General features: G+C 37.4%; 1 protein-coding gene across 1 annotated transcript in view; it reads left to right on the plus strand.

Annotated features, from left to right (window-relative positions):
• The first annotated feature begins 4,066 nt into the window (after positions 1–4,066).
• The window catches only part of LOC118818664 (adhesion G-protein coupled receptor G2-like), a 28,074-nt gene continuing 7,372 nt past the window's right edge, over positions 4,067–24,768 (plus strand). The window contains exons 1-11 of the mRNA XM_036585952.1: positions 4,067–4,195; positions 6,332–6,408; positions 6,503–6,585; positions 10,921–11,031; positions 12,286–12,400; positions 16,958–17,099; positions 20,495–20,617; positions 21,915–22,013; positions 22,125–22,170; positions 23,569–23,663; positions 23,761–23,879. Of these exons, the coding sequence (XP_036441845.1) occupies positions 6,374–6,408; positions 6,503–6,585; positions 10,921–11,031; positions 12,286–12,400; positions 16,958–17,099; positions 20,495–20,617; positions 21,915–22,013; positions 22,125–22,170; positions 23,569–23,663; positions 23,761–23,879 (968 nt within the window). The 5' untranslated portion in view covers positions 4,067–4,195; positions 6,332–6,373. The remainder of the gene's footprint in view (positions 4,196–6,331; positions 6,409–6,502; positions 6,586–10,920; positions 11,032–12,285; positions 12,401–16,957; positions 17,100–20,494; positions 20,618–21,914; positions 22,014–22,124; positions 22,171–23,568; positions 23,664–23,760; positions 23,880–24,768) is intronic.

The raw sequence follows: 24,768 nt of genomic DNA on the forward strand, positions 1-24,768 counted from the left end.
CTACAGTACCTACTTACAGGTGAAATTCCACTACTGAATAAAAAAAACATTTTTGCTTCATCATTTATTGAGTATGTCGTCAGTTCACTCCTTTTCTGAAACTAATAACGGATGAAGTCAATTCATTTTTATTCTGACTGTTTCTCTTCTTACTTATACACATCATATTTTTAAAGTGACCTGTCACAGGATAGAGCACCAATGCCATCAGTGAAGAGAGAGTAGGCAGAGATTAAACTTTAATCACTGACACAAAACCAAATGATAATGAGGCAAGAAAATTATGAAAAAAAATAAAAAAATAAAGTTGGCTGGTACCAGTTACTGCAAACAGTTAAAAAACTTCTCCAAAAGAAACTTAGCAGATCTGATAAAAACACAACAATACCCAGCAGAAAAGATAGCATTAAAAAGGGCTCATAGGAAAAGTTCCAAGACTCAGCACAGGAGTTTACACTAGGCAGCTTCTGATGTCTTCCTAATGAGCTGCAGTTGTAACTATCTAATGGTAAAGTCTTCCCAAACAGTTTCTAATGAGAAGCATTTGCGCTCAATATATGTTTGAGTCCTTTTGAAGTCCAGTTATAGAACTTTGCAACAATGTCTTATGTACATTCATGACATCAGTGAGCACAAACCACTTTACGGATGGATGCCCTCTAGTGTTTTGTAGTCAAGTTTTTAATGGGAGAAATAGGAAGTGGCCAGGCCCCCCTCAAACTAGCTCTGGTCTACCCAGGCTAACCTCAGCCTTGGGGGCTCTTGTATAGCACCCTATTTAATGCTGGCCTACTTCTGGCACAGTTCTTGCCAGCTGAGCGTGCCACAACTGGTCCAACGCTGGCAGCCCATCCCAGACTCTTTTTAAATGACTCCTTTTTCAGATGCCAAATTTGTACTGAGTCTGTTATAACTGGACTAAAAACACCCCAAAATCATTGTGTTTTCATTCACTCTCTTTACTGCTAGGGATGTCACCTCAACCTTGGGGGTTCCTGACTCCATGGCACCACCTACTGCTTGAGTGTGGCATGACATGACCAGTTTGACTTGAGCTACATTGCACTCCCAGGGCCCTTAAGCAGTACCATTATATTCCGTACACACCTGAGCAGATGCTGTCAGTTAAGGGAACTACAGTTGATAAATCCTTTCATTTGGAACATCCGGCAGCATCATAAACACAAAGCAACTCTCATCTTCGGGAAACATGCAGTGACTGATGAGTTCCTGCAACTTCCTGCGAAGTGAAAATTTGTTGGCCTCTGTTTGAGGTTTTTTCCATTTAGAACAGAAAAATCTTAGTTTGTAAGTCACCCATTTTGTAACATGTTTAAAGACAGAAAAAATGTATGGCACCCTGTTTAGCCATGAAATGGTGGCCCACTTTTGGCCCAGTTCTTGCCAGCTGAGCGTGCCACAACTGGTCCAATGCTGACAGCCCATCTGAGACTCTTTTTGAATGATGTTTCTTCAGATGCCAAATTTGTCTGTCATAACTGGACCACAAACACCTTAAAATCACTGTGTTTTCATTTGTTCTCTTTACACATCTCTTTTCTCTTTGTTTCTCTTTGCATTCTCAATTTGCAGTTTTTACTGTATACTTTATTGATAGTGGACTCCCAGCTAGAAGTTTTTTGCTCTAAAAACATTTTGAGAATATTAAACACATGTTCTATTATTGGTTTCAGTGGTATTTTTTGTTGTTGTTGTTGTTGTTCCCAGAATGTTCTTCTGGGAATGTTCTCCAAAAACATCATCATGTAACATAATCCATGGCCCTGATAACATCCTCAAAACATCCTCTGAATATCGCAGTTAAAACATTGTCTTAGTTGACATGTAACCCTATAGAAACATTATGTGAGATGATGAACATCTTTAAAATGTTCTTTGAACATCAGATTTCCTTAAACATTATTAGGAATTATAAGTAACGTAGCCAAAGTTATGGGAACGTTCCCTGCTAGCTGGGCTTTACATATACAAGAAATAACTATAAGACTGTACTGACTGTTGAATAGCATGAAAAATCCTCTGGTGTCAGACTTTTTGTACAAACATTTGTCCTCCACTCTTGTGAGTTTAAGCTAATGTTGGCCGAGTTTGTATTTGCATTCTGCTTAGTGTCAGATGGTGTCAACACTATTTCTAGTTGCTTCTCTCTCACTCTCTGTGCTCACATAGGCTATACTGTATTTTACTACAGCCAACTTCCTGATAAGGCTCTAATTTACATATTTTTCTATTTCTGTTGTCAGACAGCGGGACAGGGTAGGAAACAGTGACTGAAACATGGCCCATTAAGACTAGATGTTCATCAGCAGTCACTTCCAATCCCCTTCCAAACTGCTGCTCTGCACTACTAAAATGCTGATTTTATAACCTCAACATCATCTGACAAAATCACCATACACATGGTTTAAAGACAACAGCTGTGCTTTGATTTCGGCTACATTTACATGTAAAATGATCACTCAGAGGGAAAGTCAGAAGAACAGACTATATTTGTTGTCCCACACAGCGCTCCATCTGTGTGACAAACCACGAGAGTGACAGGACAGTGATAACGGTCAAAATAATCAGATGAAATTGTTTAAATTAAAACAAAGGAGGAGCAAATGATACAAATTAGTGATGGGTCCTTGTCAACATTGTTTGCTCATGTGCAGCTCATTCACATCTATGTCAGCTGACTTTTTTGAGGCACTAAAGGGGTCTGAAAAGTCATTGAACTCAGCAACAAAGTCACTAAGTTGGCAACATTGGGCCAAACCGCTTGCGTTTAAGTTGCCATTATTTTCCATGGCATTCACACGCTTTCTTTTCTCCAGTGCTGCTGGAGTTATCAGCGCATGGAACTGGCCCTGAATCAAAGAGTGGATGCAGAGCCACAGCCATCCAACCTGAGTTGGGCCAGAGGCTTTTCAACAAGTACTAGCCAAGCCGAACTGTGGCAAAACCGGGTCGGCACTGGTCTAAATGTTTCTGGGCCAATCCTTCCTTGGGTGACCTGCTAGTCCAGTCAGCTCCCTACCTCAGGAATACCATATTAGTTGTTCTCATGTAGATTTGATAAATCTTGAACACCTGTGTTTCTTGCAGTATAGGACACAGAGTATATAGAAACACACATTATTATGTACCAAAAATAGACCCAAAAATATATACTTTAGTATGTTTAAAGTATCAATGTTAGTCATTTTTTATGTTCTTGTTCATCAGTGTTCTGTCACTACCCAGCGTATATAAAGGAAATACATCATGCAAACATTGGAAATCCCTGTGGTGTCACCTAATCCTGACTTTTAGCCTAGTCGCTGATCTATAGGCTAATAAATACAATCATGCTAGCATAAGCTAGTTGTCAAACAAAATTGTAAAGAAAACACATGGAATCTTTAGTGAGCAGAAAATGCACAACAACAGCTGTAGCAATGGTTGTGTTTTTCATTTTGGCAGTGTCCCTTTAGTAATCCAGCCTAGCGAGTCTGCTGTTTTCAACTCTTTTCAACAAACTCTTAAAAGAGCAATTCATAAGATTTGTAATTAGATTTTTTTTTTTCATACTTGTGGAAACTTGTTCAAAAATTATTTTGGTGACTATTTACTTTCAGTCCTTGTTAGCATCGCCAGCTTGGCAGCTCCAGTTTTAAACTAAAGAAGCAAAACTTGGACACTAAACACATCTTAGCTGATCGACTGCATTTTGGACATTTCATTTTATTTTTTGCCCAACTATTCCTTTGAAGTGACCGGTTATTTTTGAGGAAACAGAGCAACATAGAGGATTCTCTTCACTGGTGTAATAGCTAATGATCAGTGCACTGTATAAACTTTCCTGGTTTTATGGAGGTTTTTTTTTTTTTGCCTTCTCTGTTTGTATATGTTTGAATTTCTTAGAAACACACTGCATGGATGAAATGGAGAACTCAATATAAGGAGTCACTGTTTGGTGCCATCTCGATGTAACAAGTCTGCTATAATTTGAATTGCAAAGCTAGTGATGGCACAGTAAAGAGCAGGAAAACATCTAGTGTGAATATTGCTGCTTTATTCTTAATGTGTGACACATCATTGGAAGTTTTCAGTGGCCTCTATGTACATGATCCTGAAAATCCTAAATAACCTGCTAGGAATCATTTTGGGTTAATATATCCTTTTAGATGCACGGATTCTGGATTCCAGAAAGGTGAGTTAATTACTTAATTTGTTTGTTTTACAAGTCTGAAATGATGCACTGTCCAGTCCAGTGTTGTTGTTGTTGTACTACTGATTAAACACTACTAATAATGTTGAGAGCTGCTCTGACTTTAATATACAGAAATCTGCTAAATGACCAATGAAAATCATATTACTTGGTCCTGTTTAAGACACTATTTAGACATTATTAGACATCATTGTGCATTCATTACATAGGAGGATGTAAAAACTGTATTGAATCAAATTATATCGATTATATTGATTTTTTTCCAGTACATCTAAACATCAGGGTGTACTGATCAGTGGAGGCAGGTGTAAATGAGCTAGCAGCACTAAGGCCTCCCCCTCTTTCAAAGAAAGAAATGTATCAAAATAAGTTTTCTGAATCAAAATGACTATTTCCATGTATGTGTTTAATGAATTTAGATGCTTTCCTTGTCAAATCTTGCAGCCAAAGACAAGTGTGAGACTGTAATGAGGATAAGATCACATTTACTAACATTTTTTTTAAGAATACCACTTGTTTTTAGAAATATTCTTAGGAAAATAGTTAAGAAAAAATAAAAAAATGTTAATAGGTGATTTGAAGAATCATAATTTTTCATAACTTATAAGAATGATAAAAAAAAACACACATTTAAGAAGATTTTCTTTCTTAAGACACTTTCATGAATCCGGCCCCAGGTCCGTATCTCAGCTTTACCTGAATTTCAGTGTAAACCAGCGTACAAAACTAAAGGGAAACACACTGCCTGCTAGCTCACTGCTCCCACTGTTTACTGTTAGGCTCCCTGAAGCTTGCTTTCCTAGCTCCGCCCTTCAGAATAAGAGTCCACAGCTAAATAAACCTTATAAATAAATGCAGTCGAACTAAATAACCCCAAATTAACACGTAAACATTTCCCAAACAGCTTATTATTTTTAAATGGAACAGAACGCAGGTCTCTGATGCCTCAATATAATGACTGTTACGTACAGAATATTACAGAATGATTTGAACATTTGTAGAATGAACATTTGTGCAGTTGTGTAAATAATCATTATGGTACAGAAGGAGTTATACTGTAATACAGTAAGGGCGGTTTGTTGGGTTCAGTTTACGTTTAAAGTGTGGTTAATGAGCTACAGCTCTGGGGAAAAGCTGTTAGCCTGTCTGCATGTGCTAGCTTTGACGGCCCTGAATTTAATTTATTGTAAGTTTTGACATCCATATTTTTATATGCTGTTAAAAATTGGCTAGAAGCTGGCTCTTTTGGACTTCTGTTGACCCTACAGCAACAGCACCGGCAAAAGGTCTTAAGAAAAGTATGAATTGGCTACGATGATTTATGCCTAGCCCCTAGCTGAAGATTCAAACAGCCAATCTGTGACTCCCTGTCAGATGTGTTGTGACTTACACAAAGTGAAATGCCATGTAGAGTCATTATACATTTGGGCTCCTTTTAGTTAACCCAGGATGCCTAGCTATGCCTTCCCACAATCTGCAGTCAATAATCATTAGTGGGTAGGTCAGTTCTAAAATCTGATTGGCTACGACCTGCTTAAAATCAATGTAAATTAATTTTGCTTATGCTGAGAGTCAGAGTGCTGTAGGAGCAGTGCACAGACATTTGGAGCTTATAACTGCTTGTAACAGACATTCTGGTTAGATATATTCTATAATTTGTATGTTACTGTTTTTCAGTAACGATTTAAATCTTGTCATGTTCTGCTCACTCATGTTGTAGTTCATACAAAGTCTAATGCTGCTCTGAAATATACTGCAATTGCTCTGTTATATGATGTATAGGTCATGTCATGGATTAGCAAGTATAACTTTTCTACAAAATTACACAACAGCACTCCAAATTGTTAATTATTAAATCGATATATTTATATATTTCAACTTCTACATTGCCTCTTAAATACATGGATTAACTTCTTATTAAATTTCACTTTAAATCAAGTAATTTACTGTTAATAAATTGACACAATCTAGATCTAATTACTGTTTATAACTGAAAGATCTAGTCAAGCAACCTTTATGTACCAAAATATCACTTTTCCTACATCAACAGTGTTAATAGCAATTATTCAGTAAGCTGTCTAATTCAGGTAATCTAATTCAATTTGATTTTGCTTTAAGACATTACAGGACTCAGAGACAAATCAGAGGAAGTTAGCATTCATGCTTAAGGTGCTATGTTTTAAAACTTCATTTAGGTAAGTAACATCAGTAAGTGATCTTATCTGCTTTCATATATGTTTTAATAATATTTATTTATTTATTTATTTATGCTTGTCTGTTTCAATACAGAATGGTGAAAGTGGTATTTGCTGTAATGATCTTCATTTCACTGCTAATTGGCAGTGATAAAACCTCTAATCCTACAACCAAAGGTAAATAAACACAGACAGTCTGTCTATCTGCCTACCAACCCATCTGTCTTTTCAAAATCTACATATTAGCCAAAATACAGTGCAAGGAAAAGCCACCAATTATTTTTTATATCTGCAGTATTTTACACAGCACAGGATGTAAATGGATATCCATACCAGATCAAAGAGTGATATAAGAAATTATAGATGTAGTTTCAGTTTTAGAATTTTAAAGAAGAAATTATCTGAGGCAGTACCCTTCTTGTCACTGCACTGTTAGAAATAAAGGTTCTGTTCAGGTACATTTTTTGTTCATCAAGGTACAAACAATGTAAATGTTCCGTCAAAAGGTACAACGGTGGTTTTAAGGTTCAATTGTGAACCTTAAATAAACTTTCCCTTTTCCCATATTTGGACCTTTTCATGACCTAATGTGTCAAAACAGAACGATAAAATAAAAAGCCTGGAGACGAGGCAGGGTGTATGGAGTCAGTACAACTTAGAAAACATAATTTCAATGGATTATGTTCCCTGACTAAAGGTACTCTTGAGGGTACTGCCAGAGTGACAGTTTTGTACTTTTATTTCTGAGAGTATAGGGTGGTGCCCTCAAGGGTACATCTCAGTACCCTTAGTCAGGGAACATAACTGTACCATAATCCACTGAAATGATATTTTTCTAAGTTGTACTGATTCCACACACCCCATCTCAACTCCAGGCTTTTTACTTTATTGTTCTGTTTTAAAACTTTAAGTACAAATATGTACTTTTCACCTGGGAACAACTTAAAAAGGTACACAATTGGACCTTAAAACCACTGTAAGGTTCAGGTACAACATTGTTTGTACCTGAACAAAAAAATGTACCTGTATGTACCTGTATTTCTAACAGTGAATAGAATTTGTAAAATGTGTATTTTACATATTTCTCTGCATGTCATTTGCATTGGCTAAATAGTAAGAGTACTTGGCAATTACTTGTCAAGTTGGTAAATCAGTCTTTAGTGAGCGTAGAAGAGCAAGATCTCCTCTATTGAGAAAAGTGCTCAAAGCAGAATGTTGTTATATTTCAGTGATAATGACTCCTCTTACAACCACTCACACAGCAGAGTTAAATGTTGATCTTCGTGATCTCAACACTAACATAACCGTTTTAATGGTGAACTCAACAGCCATCGTCATTTTTATTTTCATGTCTATTTTTTCATTTCCATGCGTCTAATACCCTAATCAGCAACTAAACTGCCCATGTAGCTCACCTGAACATACTGATGCTGAATGATCTGGTTAAAATATGACTGAAGAGTTAGTAGGACATTGTCCATGTTATGTCAAAAAAAAAAAAGTTTTGTTTATATGCATGCCAAGCCTATACTGCACTAAAACCTGATCCCTTTGATTATTATATTAGTTGGCTTTAAAAGGCAAGGTGCCCAAGCATCTGAAAGAATAAGAAGAACCTAATACACAGATGAAACAAGTACTTCTTTTTCAATCGCCTTTATTTGGAAGAGAGCAATTACATTTATGGGATTTTGCAGACACTCTAATCCAGATCAACTTACAGTTTAACCACTTTACACAGGTTGGCGAAGGTTGTGTTAGGAGTCTTGCCCAAGGACTCTCATTGGTATAGTGTAGGGTGTCTGCCCAGGTGGGGGACTGAACCCCAGTCTACAGCTTAGAAGGCAGAGGTGTTATCCACTACACTATAGCAATGTTTTATCGAAATGATCAAAGTTCTTTAGAAATAACCAAGATTTTGTTGGGTTAGCTTTCATATTGGTAAGTACAAAGTTGTTATTGGTGTAGCTGATTTATCAGAATATAATTAGCTAAGATAAGATACAACTGTATAAAATGATTCAATTTGTGCAATTTCATAAGTTTCTAATCAGTAGGACACTAGGAAGGTAAAAATAAAAAGTATGAAATCTTACATGCGTCAAGAAAAATGAACAGAGTCAGGTAGGATTTAAAAAATGACTAAAGTAAGCTGTGTAACATTGAGAAATTAGTTATAATAAATTTAAGAACCTTTGTGTAAAACATGTAATAAAAACAATTCTTTATTGCTTATCTTTTTGCTCTTTCATTTAAAATATTAAAAATCTCATTTTTATTTGAAACCTTCTTATGAAAGTTTTAAATCTATGTGTCACAATTTTAGGCACCCCAAAAAACTCTTAAGAGAGAATTCTAACTGAAGTAAATTCCCATTAATATATGTTTTTAAGTTCAACTGAGTGATTAGGAACACAAATGGTCAGTCACGACTTCCTGTATCACTGGGGAATATGAGATGAAACAGGCCAAATGCCCTCAGTCATCCATCACTATGAGAAAGACCAGAGAAAACAGCAGTGACGTACGACAAAAGGTTGTTTAGCTGCACGAATCAGAAAACGGCTACAAGAAAATAGCTAAACAGCCGAAAATGGTCGTTTCCACTATTAGGTCAACATTTAAGAAGTTTACAGCAACCGAAGATGTTAAGAACCTGCAGGGAAGAGGATGTATGTATTTACTGACCCCATGCACATTGTCCTCATTGGTTGGATGGTTTGGATGGACAAAGAATGTCCAAGCACAAGTTGTTTGGGGGGGTTGCCAGAAAAAAGCTTCTGCTGTCAAAGACCAACAAGCTCAATCTCCTACAGTTTGCCAGACATTACTGGAACTTTCAGTGGCACTGTGTTCTGTGGTCAGATGAGACCAAAATAGAGGTTTTTGGCAACAAACACCAGAAGTGAGTTTGGTGTGGACACCAAGACAGCCATGCAGAAAAGCACCTCATCCACACTGTGAAGTATGGTGGTGGATCTATGATGATGTGGGGCTGTTTGTCTTCTAAAGGCCCTGGACAACTTGTTCGTATACATGGTATCCCAGACTGCATCACATACCGGCAGATATTAAGTCAAAATCCGGCTCAACCAGGAAGTTTAAGCTCGACTGTGGATGGATCTTCCAGTAAGACAGTGATCCAAAGCACACCCTAGAAATCAACACATAAGTTGTTCACTGACCACAAAATTAAGGTTTTGCAATGGTCACCCCCCCCCTAACCTACTCCACATAGAAAACCTGTGGAATCAGCTGAAGAGGAGAGTCCACAAACATGGAGCCTAAAAGATCTGGAGAGGTTCTGTATGGAGGAATGGTCTCAGGTCATGTGCCTGTGTTCTCCAGTCTCAGGAGAAAACTCAGAGCTGTTGTCTTTGCAAAGGGAGGCTGCACAATGTATTAAATAAAGGGGTGCTAACAATTGTGGCACACTTAGATTTGAAAAGTGTTTTCAATGGTAAGATTTAGTTTTTTTAGATTTTATACAGCTATTTTAGGTTAGCAGTCATAGTGTTGGATAAACAAAGCATGTTATGTGGTATGAAAGTTATGGGCTGATAGACCCAATCCCATTTCTTCTTTTTATCCCTACACCTTGTTTTCAAGCGTCACCCTAGCCCTTTAGAACGAAGTTAAAGGGTAGTGGTTGAAATCTTGCCCTATGAAACAGGACAAATCCCAAAAAAAAAAAAAAACATTGCTGCATTATCAGGCAGCTAGCGCTGCTCTGTAGGCGACCCAGCCCGTCTTCAGTGATAGCAGAGGAGGGAAAAGTTCAGCTTCTCACTGCTGGACTTTAGTTACATTTAGGGCATCATATGCCTTCAAAGAGGGGGTATAAGACAATTATTCATTATTGTCCACCCCTAATTCTTTAGTGACATGAAGCTGAAGTGAGCTATTCACCAGGTTCTTGTTCAAATTTTCCCATTCCACCTTAAATGGTGCAGCAGTTACATTCTGGCGCTTCAGGCATCAGAACTGCTGAACTACTTAAGGTGGAACAGAAAAATTAGCTAGCTAACTGCCAAGACATTCGCATACTTTTAGCAATTTTTATGCTTGTTATGAAGAAAATGACTATAATACATTGAAAAAACATTAAACTAAGATAATACGATAGTTATCACATTTGTGGGTTTCTTTGGTCGCTTGCGTAGCCATCCTGCCGGTTTTTCTTTTTTTTCTAATAACACTCCGTTTGGAGTGAGTCTCTGAAAAACCTCAGTCTAGAGGGTCATGTAGCCTTAACACTTCGCCCTACACCTCTATCTCAACAACAATTAGGACACCCTAAGCCTAGACGTGAACACGCAAAACAGAGGATTAAGGGCTAAGTGGTAGGGGCGAGGGGTGAAATGGGATTGGGGCTAAGAGTGATTTTGTGCAAGTTTCTCACAGGATGGTAGTTTGTGAGCCCTGCTTTAGACCTTATCTGCCTAGCAGCACCAGGATGTCCATGTACCTTCTGCCACAGCAGTGGCCTGACCAGTTTCTCTCTAACTTCAGGCTGCAAGACCACACCGCAGCCCAAACCCAGTTCAACCACACCGCAGCCCAAACCCAGTTCAACCACACATGAATCTAATGGTCCTGACTGTGTTAACTCTGCAGGACAAGGTAAGGATCCTCCTCTAGCCCACTATTCACTTAATAACTCTCTCACACAGGGATGTTCATCACAAATGAGAAAGAAATAACTCTGTTAGGTGGCATGAAAATCATGGGCTGATAGATTAAGAGTGAGGCATTTTGTTTGAAAGAAAACATGAATAAGTCAGTTCAAATGTATTTACACTGAGATTACCAGTCATAATTTGTAATGTCATAACAATTAGAGTTATTCTCAAAACTGAATTCTCAAAACTCAATACTTTGTTTTTAGATGTGGTGTGTTTAACTGTATTATCTCAGAACATTAAGAAAAAAATATGAGTTCTTTTTGGCAATATCAATATATATTTTCCTTTTGAGTTTGATATAGTATGTATAACATTGATAAAATTGTTAAATTTTCAGTATGTATTGATCACTTCCCAGAATTTGCAGTCAAAATTTGTGAATTAAGCTGCAAAAAAAAGCACTTTTTTAATTCACTGTTTTCATAAAATCATCTATTCAGCCTACAACAGTCTAGCCCTGCCCATTCATGGCGAAAATTACATGGAACATTTCAGTCTGGACTGCTTTTTGATTGATGCACAATAAACCAGAACCAATCAGAGCAGAGGTCACTTACATATGTCAGTCTTAAAGACACAGCAACAAAAAAAGCCTGTTTAATTCAAAGAGAAAGAGGGATTGGAAAATGGTCATGTACAAATTAATGACTGTTTTTGGTAAATAAAAACAGATACTCTAAGTAAACCTTAGGAGAAAAATAAAATACAAAAAATATACTATATGGGGCTGTTAATATAACATTTATAAATGTTTAATAAAACAAATTCAATGTAATCAGGCTTAAACCTTCTCAGAATTTACAATCTTATTTAAAATTTGAGTTCCTTTACTTTGATTTTTCATTCTATATTTTTTTTTAAAAGAGAGTTCATCTAGTATGCTTTAAAATTTGTGATTTCATCTGATATATTTCCTCCGTAGCCCTACAGAACATTTGCTAAAACTTTCATACAGTCTGTACAAGCTTGCAGAAAATGGGATTTAAATTAATCAATTTCATAAGTAATACCTTCAACACTAATCCCCTGTTGTGAAAGTGCAGTGTTCCAAAACAGTATTTTTCTTTATCATTCTTTTAAAGTAAATGGTATTTAAACAGTTTTCAAGTTATATGAATGACTCTGGTATATGAAATATGTGTCACTGGTGCAAACTCGGCTTAGCCTTTGTTTTATTGTGACCTTCTTGCAGTGATAGGCCCGGAGAATTGCACAGTCCCATCTCAGGTCTCTCTTAATTTCACACGGGAATTTATGAAAGCAGTTAATGACATCTTAAACACAAGTGACCTGAACACGGTGATGAGGTAAGGACCCCAAATCAGCAGTCACTTTATCAAGGACAGCTTTCATCAACTGACATGTCCTAGTGCAGGGGTGTTCAACTAAACTAGACATGACATTTCTTGCTTACAAGGTCTGGATGAACAAACTAACATCATTCATTTAAATGCTCAGGTATTAATGATTATTCCAGGCAACTATTAAAACAAACCAGACACATCAAATATACTTTGAGATATATATGTAAAACTTTTATTTTGAAGGTATTTTTATGATCTAATGAGCATTTTAAAATCGTGACCATTGGCTATTGTTTGACAGATAAATAAATAAATAAATAAATAAATAAATAAATAAATAATTTTCATTGTTGATAGGCTGATAATTTGTATTAACGTTGTTAAAGACGACATTTTACATTAATCAGACACACAAATGCAAGAAAACAGGGCTTGGAATTGCACAGAGAATATCATGAGACTTTAGTGGTGGACAAACTGACTACCTGTCCATATAAACCCACAAATCTAATAAACAAGATAGAGGTGCCAGTAATGATGATCTGGAAGAACTAGCGTGAACACCAGGAGATTCTGTGTCGAGGTCAAAAAGTGTATCAGGTATTAAAATGAGGAACAGTTATGTACGTTCCAATATTAAATCAATCTGTTACGAGACGGCAGGCAGGCGGACCCAAGTGCAAAGAGGAAAACCTGTGAGAAAGGGTGTTAAATAAATTTGAGGCAATATTATGAGTATGAATTTGGCACATTGGAGTTGAGCTTACCCAGAGCCAGGCTCGAACCACTGATGTGCTGATGGGGGGTCCACGGAGTTACCGCTGCGACACCGGGAAGCACAGGTGACAATGGGAAAAATACCTCAGAGAACGGGAAATAAAAAGGTGGGAAAAAGGGCAAACAAAGGAAACGCTGGAAGTAGCTCAAACAAAGGCTGAACTAGAAATGTGAAATAAAAGTTAATGAGAAAACAAAAGCTACTTCCTCTGTAATTATGAGGGGAAGGCAGACTTTATGTTTCACTTGTTTGCTGTTAGTGGAGCAAACACCTTTTGTATGGCTTGGAGCCGTTTGTAGCTCAAGGCTTCTTGAGTTATTTATTTTTTTTAAGTAGTTTTGGGGCAGTTACTCTCTCTTGCTTTTTCAGCCCTCTTTCCTTTTCTTTTCATTTAAATACGCACCTGGGCTGTGTACCATACTGGTCACCCCTCTACAAAGGTGTGACAAAGGGCTGCTGTTTGCCACAGCCTTAAGTAGAGGAGTCCACAGGTGTGTCAGGTTGGGCCTAATCAGCCCGAGGGCTTCTGGGAATTGGAGTTCCCTGAAGTTATGGCACCTCACCGCCATCACCCTCTGCATAGGCTGGACCCTTCCACAAATCACTGTTAAATTAATGATAAAATTAGCAGCCCTAAAAGTTTTAGCAAGTTTTAACAACCATTAATTCATTAAAACTGGATCTTAAAACACAATTGTTCAAATCTGAAAATACCTAAACCAGTGGATTGGAAAATGGGCCGAAACGAACCCCAACCCCATCCTGGGAGTAAAAGTCAGGACCAAATGCCATTGTGGCACAGATTTAGATAATCTAGGTAAATATTTTTATTCTCTTCTAAAGTATGTGCATGAAACAAAGCATATGTTGACCATGCCTCAAGTTTAGCCTACAGTCCATTCAAATCAAAAGCATTTAGAATGTGAAAGCAGCCAGGAAACTCCGCATTTAATAAAAAACTGATGGTTCACTTTTTCCATTTCATCCAGCCTTGGCGGCACTTGTTTGGATATCTAGTATACTCTATGTAATCAATACTTTTTGAGGATTCACATGTTTGTCGAAAATTTCAGTCAGTGCGTTCAGTTTAAAATGTCCATGATTAATTAGTATGTAAGTCAGTGCAACTCAAGTGAAAGACAGTGACCAATACTGAGCTAACTAGCCTGCTAATCTCAGCCAACATTGCGAGCTAGCTAGCATCTAAATTATAAACAGACAGAAAAGACAGAGTAGAATTTTGATAACAGTGATTGTTTTGGCTCTTTGTAGTCTCTGCCTTGTTGAAAAAGCTTGTTTGGATTCTTATGTCGCTAGTTAATGGCAGTTTCAAAGTGTCATTAAATTTTAAGAGACATTTTTGCATGTGGTGCTGTTACATTTTTAGAAAATTTCTTTTAGTTAATGAACCAGTTCAGTGATGTTTTTAAACATCCAAAAAGTCCAGATTGTGTTCCTTTTCCTGATATCGATGGAATTGTTCTTGCTCTCTGAAGAAATGGTATTATCTTTGTTAATGAAAAAAATTGTTTGCAATTAAACCGTTTTGTGTGAATACTTGGTTAATAATTGAGAATTAATAATAAGATCTGTAATGAAAAAGCCTAGGCTGTATAGAGACCTTGACTAAATGCACATGCAGAATTGGAGTGTTTTTGTTTTCTAGGAAGAAAGATTCAGGCCTTCAGCTTCTGTAACACCCTAGTATATTTTAAGCAGGAAATTCATAACATTAAAGCATTTATTGGCATTTTAGAACATATTTATGCCAAAAGATGAGAAGTAAAACCTAGCCCACAGTAAAACCTGGCCTTTTCCACTCCTGACTTACACTAAGCAAAAATCACCACCATGTCTACGTTACACTGCAAAACTCTACACACAGTTCTCCCACATTAGGCACAACATTCAAAAAGAAAAAAAGAAAATGTGTATCCTTGCAAAGCACTGTCATTCCAAACTATAAACTTATGTACCAATCAGCCAGGAAAGGAAGGGAAAGAATATTAACTGGAAATGAAGTGGAGCAGCAGACAGTGTCTTAGTGATTCCTCTTTATTACAAAAAACAGAAACAAATTTGAAATGTCAATTTTGTTCATTAAACAGTTTGTGTTCCAGCTAACAATCAATATAGCTACATGTAATGCCAATGCTAGCTAATCAGTAAAACTTCAGTGAACGAAAATCTAACTAAATAATATATTTGTGGTAATATGCTAAAAGGGGCCTTTTGCTCCATGTCTCAGGGGCTTCTTCTCCCATGTTATCATATGTCTTGACCGGATATTTTAACAATGAGATGACATTGACACCAGTTGCAGTGGATGTTCATAAAGTGTATGTGTAGAAACAAACTGTCTCTAGAAACAAACTGTCTAATTTTACACTTAAACTTAATTTCTCAGTTGCATCAAGCTCACCTGTAAAAAATCTTGGTGTCGTGATAGACCCTGATCTGTCCTTCGACACACATATAACTAATATTACTAGAACAGCCTTCCTGCATCTTCACAATACTGCTAAATTGAGAAATGCATTCTCTCTACAGGATGCAGAAAAGTTAGTTCATGCATTTATTACTTCAAGGCTAGATTACTGTAATGCCCTGCTGGCTGGATGTCCCAGCAAAAGCCTTAACAAGCTTTAGCCAATCCAGAACTCTGCAGCCAGAGTTCTTACTAGAACCAGAAAATTTGACCATATCAGCTCAGTTTTATCAACCTTACACTGGTTACCAGTTAAATTTCACATTGATTATAAAATTCTCTTACTGACTAAAGCTCTAAACGGACTCGCCCCTCCTGAGTGAACTTCTCTCCCACTATGAACCATCACGCCTACTTAGATCACAAGGTGCTGGCTTACTATTAGTACCTAGAATTAATAAAGTTATGTCAGGGGGGAGAGCTTTCTCATACAAAGCCCCCCAGCTTTGGAATAGTCTTCCTGTTAATGTTCGGGACTCAGACACAGCCTCAGTGTTTAAGTCTAGGCTAAAAACTTACTTGTATAGTCAAGCCTTTGGTAATTAGTTTTCCCTGTCAGTTCTAAACCTGCCAGAGTCTCTGCTGCTCTGCTAACACTGTAATCTGTGATCAGTCACCCATTACAGAACTGACACCCAGTACAGAACTGACTCTGTGTTTTTCCTTTCTTTCTTTCTTTGCCGAGTTGAACTGCTGCCCATCCTGTGCGTCTGATGCTGCTGCCTCTTCTGCCTTGATCGGGTGCCACTGCTCGCCAACCCTCTGGACCGGCTTGACCACCATTGAGCTTCATGCTGTACATTGCCGTGCAACCTCACCCTCACAACCTGACCCCACTGATGCTGCTGCTGCATAAACTAAACTAATTAAATTAATCATTGCTCCACCTGTTTTCCCCGTTTTTGTACTAACAATGTTTACTTTCCGGTGTCGACCAGAGGAGGATGGGTTCCCCTTCTGAGTCTTGGCTCCTCTCAAGGTTTCTTCCTGTCTCTTAGAGAGCTTTTCCTTGCCACTGTCGCCACTGGCGACGCTCATGGGGGTTTGGACCCGGATTTCTTTTTGTAATGCTGATTTTGTTTTGTTTTGTAAAGCTGCTTTGTGACAACACCTGTTGTAAAAAGCGCTATATAAATTAACTTTGCTTGCTTGCTTGCTTGCTTGCTTGCATGTGTGCATGCCTGGTGAGGTTGTCTCCACGGGGAGTTTTCTGTTGAGAAAACATTCACATTGCCATGGTCTATTATTTTGAAAATGTATGGCATAATCCTTATTTATGTGCTCTTTCATACAGAGCTGTTAGGAACTTGGAGATGGCTCTGGAACGCTCTGATTTTTCAGAGTCAGAATCACTGAAAGAAGGAAATCTTACTGCATACCTACACAAAGCAGATAAATCCTCCGGAAATCTTAGCATTTATGCCAGCGACAACCAGGTAAGATGGTCTGCATTATTAAATATATAAATATTTGCATGTTTTATACTATTACGATTTAGGCAATTTGCAAATGATCCATTTTTAACATGTCATTGTGTTATTGTAATTTTCCTAGAGAACTAGGTTTGAGTGTAAGACAGCATTAAGCATATATTAAATCTACCTTGCAAGTGCAGCCCCAAACTAGGCGTACACTACACGCCTTTTAAAGTTCTAACAGATGTCTGAAACAGACAGAATCATAAACTTAATGTCAGTATTTTACAGATTTCTTTTCTTTTTGTTGTGAGGGTGTGCACAGTAGACAATAAGGCAAAAGAAGGCATCACACATACGTTTTGGGTATGAATAAGAACTTTAAACCCCCAAATCTCACCGTTATCACTTTCTACAAACAAGGCTAAACTGGGTCGGATCTATTTGTGCTTTTAGGCATAATCAAGAAGCATAGCTCAAACTGGGGATAAATATGGGGTTGAAAAACGCAGATATCACAGTGAGAACTGGAGAAATATTTCACTACTGTTATGGCAGGGATGCAGACCCAAGTGCAGAGAGGAAAACCCATGAGAAAGGGTCTTAATTTATTGAGGTGCTGGAGTGTGAATTGGGTGATTGTGCACATTGGGGTTGAGGTGCCTGAGATCCAGGCTCGAACCGCCGATGTACTGAAACACCTCAATGAATGGGAAAAATGGCTGGAAAAGGCAAACAAAGGGGACGCTGAAAGCAGCGTGCTCAAACAAAGGCTGAGACAGAAAAGTGAAATAAAAGAATCAGAAAACAAAGACACTTCTTCTGTGATTCTGAGAGGAAGGTCAGCTTTATGTTTTGCCTGTTTGCTCTTTGTGGAGCAAACACTTTTTGTATGGCTTGTTTAAGCCTTTTCTTGTTTAAGCCTTCTCTTTGGCTTTTAAGTAGTGTTGGGGCGATTTCTCTCTTTTGTTTTCCCAGCACTCTTTTCTTTTCTTTTCATTTAAACACCCACCTGGGCTGCGTACCGTACCAGTCACACAAAGGTGTGACAAAGGGCTGCTGTTTGCCACAGCCTTAAGTAGAGGAGTCCACAGGTGTGCCAGGTTAGGCCTAATCAGCCCAAGGGCTTCTGGGAATTGGAGTTCTCTGAAGTTGTGGCACCTTGCCGCCGTCTACCTCTGCTGGCAGCACAGACTGGGCCTTTACAACTACAAACTGGCAGCTGACTTGAAATTCTAAAGAAAATGTTTGTGTTCAACAAGCAGCTCCTCTGTCTCTGCGGTCAGCTACATACTCGTCTTTCTTCTAAGTCTCTTTTTGGCTGTTGCCTGAACCACTCCTTCAGTTAAATATCAGTAGGCCTCCAATCCAGCTTGAATGGAAGGCTATGGACTGGACTGTCAATTGCTTCTGACTGAGCTTCTGACCTAAAAAATCACTTGAGATTATAAAAGTTTGTAGGAAGGGGCAAATTGGGGTTAAAATCTGGCTAAAAAATCTGCAGGGTATGCCAAGCTTTGGAGCAAAGAGAAAATCTTGAGTCTGTTTTAATTCAAATTCAAATTACAACTCATCAAATTACAAATATGAATTACAAATTCATTTTCTCATTTAAATCCCAATTTATGCTAATAAATAAAGCATAAATAAACAAATAAGCGAACAAATTACACAATCAACCAAAACCTGGGCCTGTGCTTAATGACTGCCAAAGCAGTAGCAACACATGTCAGCCAGTACAAATTCTGAAATGATGCATCTTGCCTGGAACGACATGCACACCTGTGCGGTCACTTTGCGTTTGTCTTGTTTGTCTTTGTTTTTTTGTTTGTGCCTCTTCTGGAACAGCACCTGGTGTTTTTGTAACATTTATTTAGATAAATAGCTTAACTAGTCTTGTTGCCGCATGACTCATTCATGTTCTTTGGACTGCGAACCCTTCTTTTCCCAATTTGTTTCCCAAAGCAATCATAGCATTAAGAGTTTTCTCAAGGCAGCCAAATATTAGCCAAACAAAAATTTGAAATTAAATCTCCAGCAAGGTTGTAGCCAGGCATTATCCTTGTTTCTTACAAAAATTTGGTTTAGCAAGTCATTAGCACCCCTTACTGCTGTTTGTTATTTGGTACTGCTGTTATTTATGCAGTGTCATGCTTTTTATCAGTGCTTCATTGGTGGGATTTCTAGCACTGTGGAAATGTGTACATGACGGGTCGAGCTAATGTTGCAAACCTTGATAAGTACTTAGTACTGCACTAGAGAGGGCGCCCAAGTGCCTGCAGAACCCAAGCCACTAGCTCTGTTCCCAGGACGAAGCTGAACTGAGCCTCATTGACCCAGGTCTTGCCATAATAAGGCCATAATAAAAAAATATAAATGCCAAACCAAGAGGTCACTTGTACAGTCTCAGGGCAATGGGTCAGGGGCACAAGCCCTCTCAGGAGCCAGGTCAGCAAATAACTAATTTTAGGCAGCCTATAAGAGTCATTGGCTAAGGTGCTAGATTTACTATCCTCTGATACATGATTAGATTGCCTCTCTGCACTATTGAAGAATTCAGTGTAAAACTGCAGTAACTTACTAGCTAATTATACTAGTCTCCAGTATAATTTACTGTTTATTTACAGTGCTCATATTGTATTATACAATTACTATGCTTTACTGTTCAATATTGTGCTCATATGTGCTCTAATATGCACCCCAAATATGTCTGCGGACATCAGCTACATTATGAAGTACAACATGTAAAAATACTATCTAGCTTCTCATGTGAAATGAACTGTACACACACACAATAAAAGCACATTAACAAAAATTAACAAAACCACAAGGAATGCTGGGAAGTTCCACCCCCATCATTACAATAGTCAGAGATAAATAGTGTTTCCACTGTAAATGTACAGCAATTTTTTACAGTGTGGATAAAAGTACACGCCATGTATTACATTAAATTACACTTCATTCACTTTTAGGCTTCCCTTTCTTCCTTTGAGCTCCCCAAAAGGTCTGTGCGCGGGCCTGTTCCCCATAGACGACATTTGAATGGTAGCCAGTAGATCTGTGGAACTTTAACAGGTGTTAGGTCATGTGCTATATGTGCTATACTATTGCTCTCTTCCAAATAACATATGAAAATGCTTGATAACATCTGAAAATGAATGATGAGCATTCAAATGACTGTGGTTTAGTAGCTGCAAAACTTCATAATATTAAAAACTTATACATGAAACAAACGTATCTCTAAATGCTAAAAGAAATGATAAATATAGACGTGGATGCCGTCTTTGAGATCTAATTTTTGATAAGCAGAGGTGCAAAGTTTGAACTTCTAGCTGATCATTTTGCTTGCAGCAGAGCTGTGTTCTGTTAATAATGGTTTATAAAGTTGTTGTTTACATCCTGCTTTTGCACAACAGGCGAACACAAATGCCTCACGGGTGTCGAACATCATAGTGCAGGTCACCCTACCAGAGGAGCTAGCAATAATTGAGAACACAACGGTGGTCTTCTGCATGATAATCTCACCCAAGCAATATGTGGTAAAACTTCATAATTCCCTCTTTATCATACCTTTTATAAAAAAAGAAATAAAGAACAAAACATTATTTTTTGTAGAATTTTTTAGGACATACAGTCCTATGCAAAAGTTTGAACACCCCCTGATCAGATTATATGTTTTGTTTTGTTAATTGTGAAAATAAGTTATCATATCTTCTACAGGGAACAAACTTGTTTGTGCAAATTGTAATGCACAATTACTTTTGATATGCTGAGTTGAACATATTGGAAAAAAATAAACCAAAATATAAACATATACATATATATAAATGTAAAAGTAATATAACTTCTACACAGGCCACATTTTATGTTTCCCAATATGCTTAATTCAGCAAATAAACAGTAATTGTGCATTAGAATGTGTGAAGTATGTGCTTTGTAGAGGATTTGTTCTTATTTTCGCCTAGAAAAAAAAAACAAACAAAAAAAAACACACAAAACAATTTCATAAGGAGCATCTAACACAATTGAAAGTGATTTTGTTGGTTTGGAGTGATATTATATTTCCTGTTCAGCCTCCGATTTGAAAACAAATCAGCTTTACCTACATATTCTAGTTGTTTATTAATTCCATAGAATAATTACATATAATTCTTTGATTATGGTTTACATATATATCCAACAAAGCATAAAAAATTTGCCAAATGGCTCCTCAATTGTTTGTAAGGCAGTTTTGAGTCACTGTATTGTAGTTATTTTTTTTCCAATATTTATAATTACCTACACTGTTAGAAATAAAGGTTCTGTGCAGGTACATTTTTCATTTGTCAAGGTACAAACAATGTAAATGTATCCCCAAAAGGTACAACAGTGGGTTTAAGGTCTGATTGTGAACCTTAAATAAGTTTTTCCAGGTGAAAAGTTTGTATTTGTACCTTTTCATAACCAAATGTTTTAAAACACAACAATAAAATAAAAAGCCTGGAGACGAGACGGGGTGTGTGGAGTCAGTACAGCTTAGAACATATCATTTCAGTGGATTATGGTTCAGTTATGTTCCCTGACTAAAGGTACTGAGATGTACCCTTGAGAGTCCCACCCCAGTGACAAGAGGGGAACTGCCCCAGTGACAGTTTCATACCTTTATTTCTGAGAGTGTAAAGGAGAAGAATTGGAAATCTAAAGTGTGACTGTGGTATAAAACACACTTGCCTTGAAATGTCCAGAAATGCTGCCTTTTGCTTTGGTTCATATTCATCGTTTCATTTGTCATAAGCCTCTGTTTTTGTTGCTTGTAATAGCCTAAGTTGTCTTCTCTTGTTTTGCCTACGATCTCAGAATGTGACAGATGGCCGAATTATTGGTGTGAGCGTCGGTGGAAAGAATGTCTCAGGTCTGAGGACTCCTGTGATTATGTCTGTGCATGTGGGACCACTTGTAAGTACATTTTACCTCCAGTAATACAACACACTCATTTATTAGCTCAAACTCATGAAGTCTTTCACTGCTCTACCATTTCATAACAATTTCAAATAATTTTCCTTACAGGCAACCAGAAAGCCAAAGTGTGTATTTTACAACTTCACATCCTCTAGTAAGTCGATTCACTGAGAGAACTACATGTATGAATACACTCAAAAAATGATTTATGGCCATCATAAATATTAAGCAAACATTTTACATAAAACTTATTTTAAAAACATAAAAATATACTTTACTTATTTCTATTCTTTAGAAGCAACCCAATTTGGATAAATCCAAAACTGATTTAATTGAATTGTGTAAGACGCATTAGATTCTTCCACTAAATCTTATTAGGAGGCCGTGCACATGTGCAACAGTAACAGGAGACGCATCAACCCCCAGAAAACTGCTTCAGCTGGCACGGTGGACATAAAACGGCCCTTTTTATTTTTACAATCTCCTGCCATCCTTTGTTATACAGTGCAACTGCAATGAAATAGTGATGCACATTAACTTCATTTGTCTTTTTAATGTTTTTGACCATATATTAATGTTTCATTTTGCTTATTTTAAGTGATTTTGAGAGCATCCTTGCTGGGTCTGCTGTCATGTTAACGGGTACAAAAGGTAGATTAAATAAACAGTGGGATGATTTATTGTGAAGCATTCAAATCAGCAGTTCATGGTTTTTGTAACTGTAGGTGACCGACATATTAGCTTGGCATGAAGTGACTGATAGCATTAGCTAGCTAACTTACATTCAGGTTTATTGAACACAATGGAGAAACATTAATTATAATACCATTTTTTACATTGGATTTATGTATTTAAATTGAATGGAAAATTGACGTAATTAAAATACATAAGTTTTAACTTTTGGGCTTAAATATTTGTTTGAGTGTATAATTCAGTTTCATTTCTAAAGACAAGCAGACACAAGGATTTCAAGTGCAACATCACAGTCAAGGCTTAAAAACAGTCACTAGTGTTTGTAGTTACAATACATGCTAGTAAACTGTACATACAGACATACATTACAAGCAAGCATGTTACACTATGTACTCGAGAAGGTGCAGCACGAAATGAGCTGTCCATGATAGATTTACTTGAAGACACTTGAATGACATGAGGTTGAAAAATATATCTGACATCATGTTAGCAGGTGTAAAGCCAACTGGAAGGTGGAGCTTCCCAGTATTCATTACAGTTTCTGTTAAATAAATCTTATTTTTCTTAGTTTTTATGGTCATGGTCAAATAAAAGTTCTAATTTAGAACATGAAGACAGCATAAAGATAACTTTATTTGGAGAGAAAAGTTCTAACTTGATTTTATAAACTTTAAAGCAACTGATTAAGACTCTTTAAGAGTGTTTCTTGAGTGTTTCAAGCCTTTTTAGGCCTTTTATTCTAACAAAATTTAAACTTGAAGTTTGTTCAACAAAATTGATTGAAGGAAAAGACTGGATTTGGGTCAATATACTTTCAGTGTTTAAGAAATAAAGCTGATTTGATGTTTTCTTCGAACAGACTTCGAAGGTAGTGGTTGTTCAACAAAGTGGAGTACAGGAGAGGACACGGTTATCTGCTCATGTGATCACCTCACCTACTTTGCGGTATTAATGGTACAGCCCCATTTATTTCAGACACTCTCAGGAATTTCAGTAACTGCACTAATGATAAAAAGGAAATAATGACTAATCAAGCCTATATTATGTTTAGGTATCTCCTGATAATGTTTCTGAGAAAGACAAAGTTGTTCTATCCTACATCAGTCAAGTTGGGTGCAGTTTGTCTTTGCTGTTCCTGGTGGTCGCTGTCATTCTCTACTTTGTGAAATGGTGAGCATATTGTCTCTTCACACAGTGAACCCTACAAGATGTTTAGAATTTAGTTCACACTTTCATAACTTTTAGTTAAAACTACTGTAACATGTTACTGACTAGTTGCCCTGCTGCCTCTCCAAATAGGCTCCAACTGTGGCAGCTTGTGTGTAGGAGAGACTCATCAGCCCCAAACTAAAAGCCATATTAACATTGCAAATACATACTTGAAATCACTGCTAAAGTCTGACAAAAAACAGCATAAATAGTTTGTAAAATGTTAACAATTTCACTGACAATTTCTTTATACAATGGGGAGTCCAGTATAACAATGTTCAGGCTACTATCTGGTTTCAACAGAACTTAGGGCATAGAGCCAAGTTCTGAACTTAGAATCTGAAGTTTTAAAAATTTTAAGGTAGCCCGGGAATCGACTTCAAGTTGAAACACCAGAAAGTTAATACTGCAGTCTAGCCTTTCGCATCTGTGCTGCCATCACCTTTTTACAGCATTATTTCTCTGAAAAATAAGAAAAGACTGTCAGGTTATCATTCATTTCTATGTGTGTGCAAGTATTCTAACTATATGTGTGGGAGGAGAGGAAACACATTTTCAGGCTAGCATATATCTATTATTCCAGGGAGATTCACTTGAAAGAGGCCCCGGATATTCTGCCGTTACGATGAAGCAATCTGAACCAAAAAAATATGCTACATACCTTGACGCATGTGTAATTGATTGCATTCCCTGCAGTGCTGGAAGTGATCTCTGTTTTCCGCCGGACACATGGTGGTACGGGGATATGCACCCGGAAGTTGCAAACGGAGGTTAAACGTTGCAACGGCTGTCCGGCGCCTAGCTCATCGCTCCAACGCAGGGGCATCCCAGCTTGTTCAAAGCTCCATAT

This window comes from Colossoma macropomum, unplaced genomic scaffold (assembly GCF_904425465.1).
Source record: "Colossoma macropomum unplaced genomic scaffold, Colossoma_macropomum, whole genome shotgun sequence".
NCBI lineage: Eukaryota > Metazoa > Chordata > Actinopteri > Characiformes > Serrasalmidae > Colossoma > Colossoma macropomum.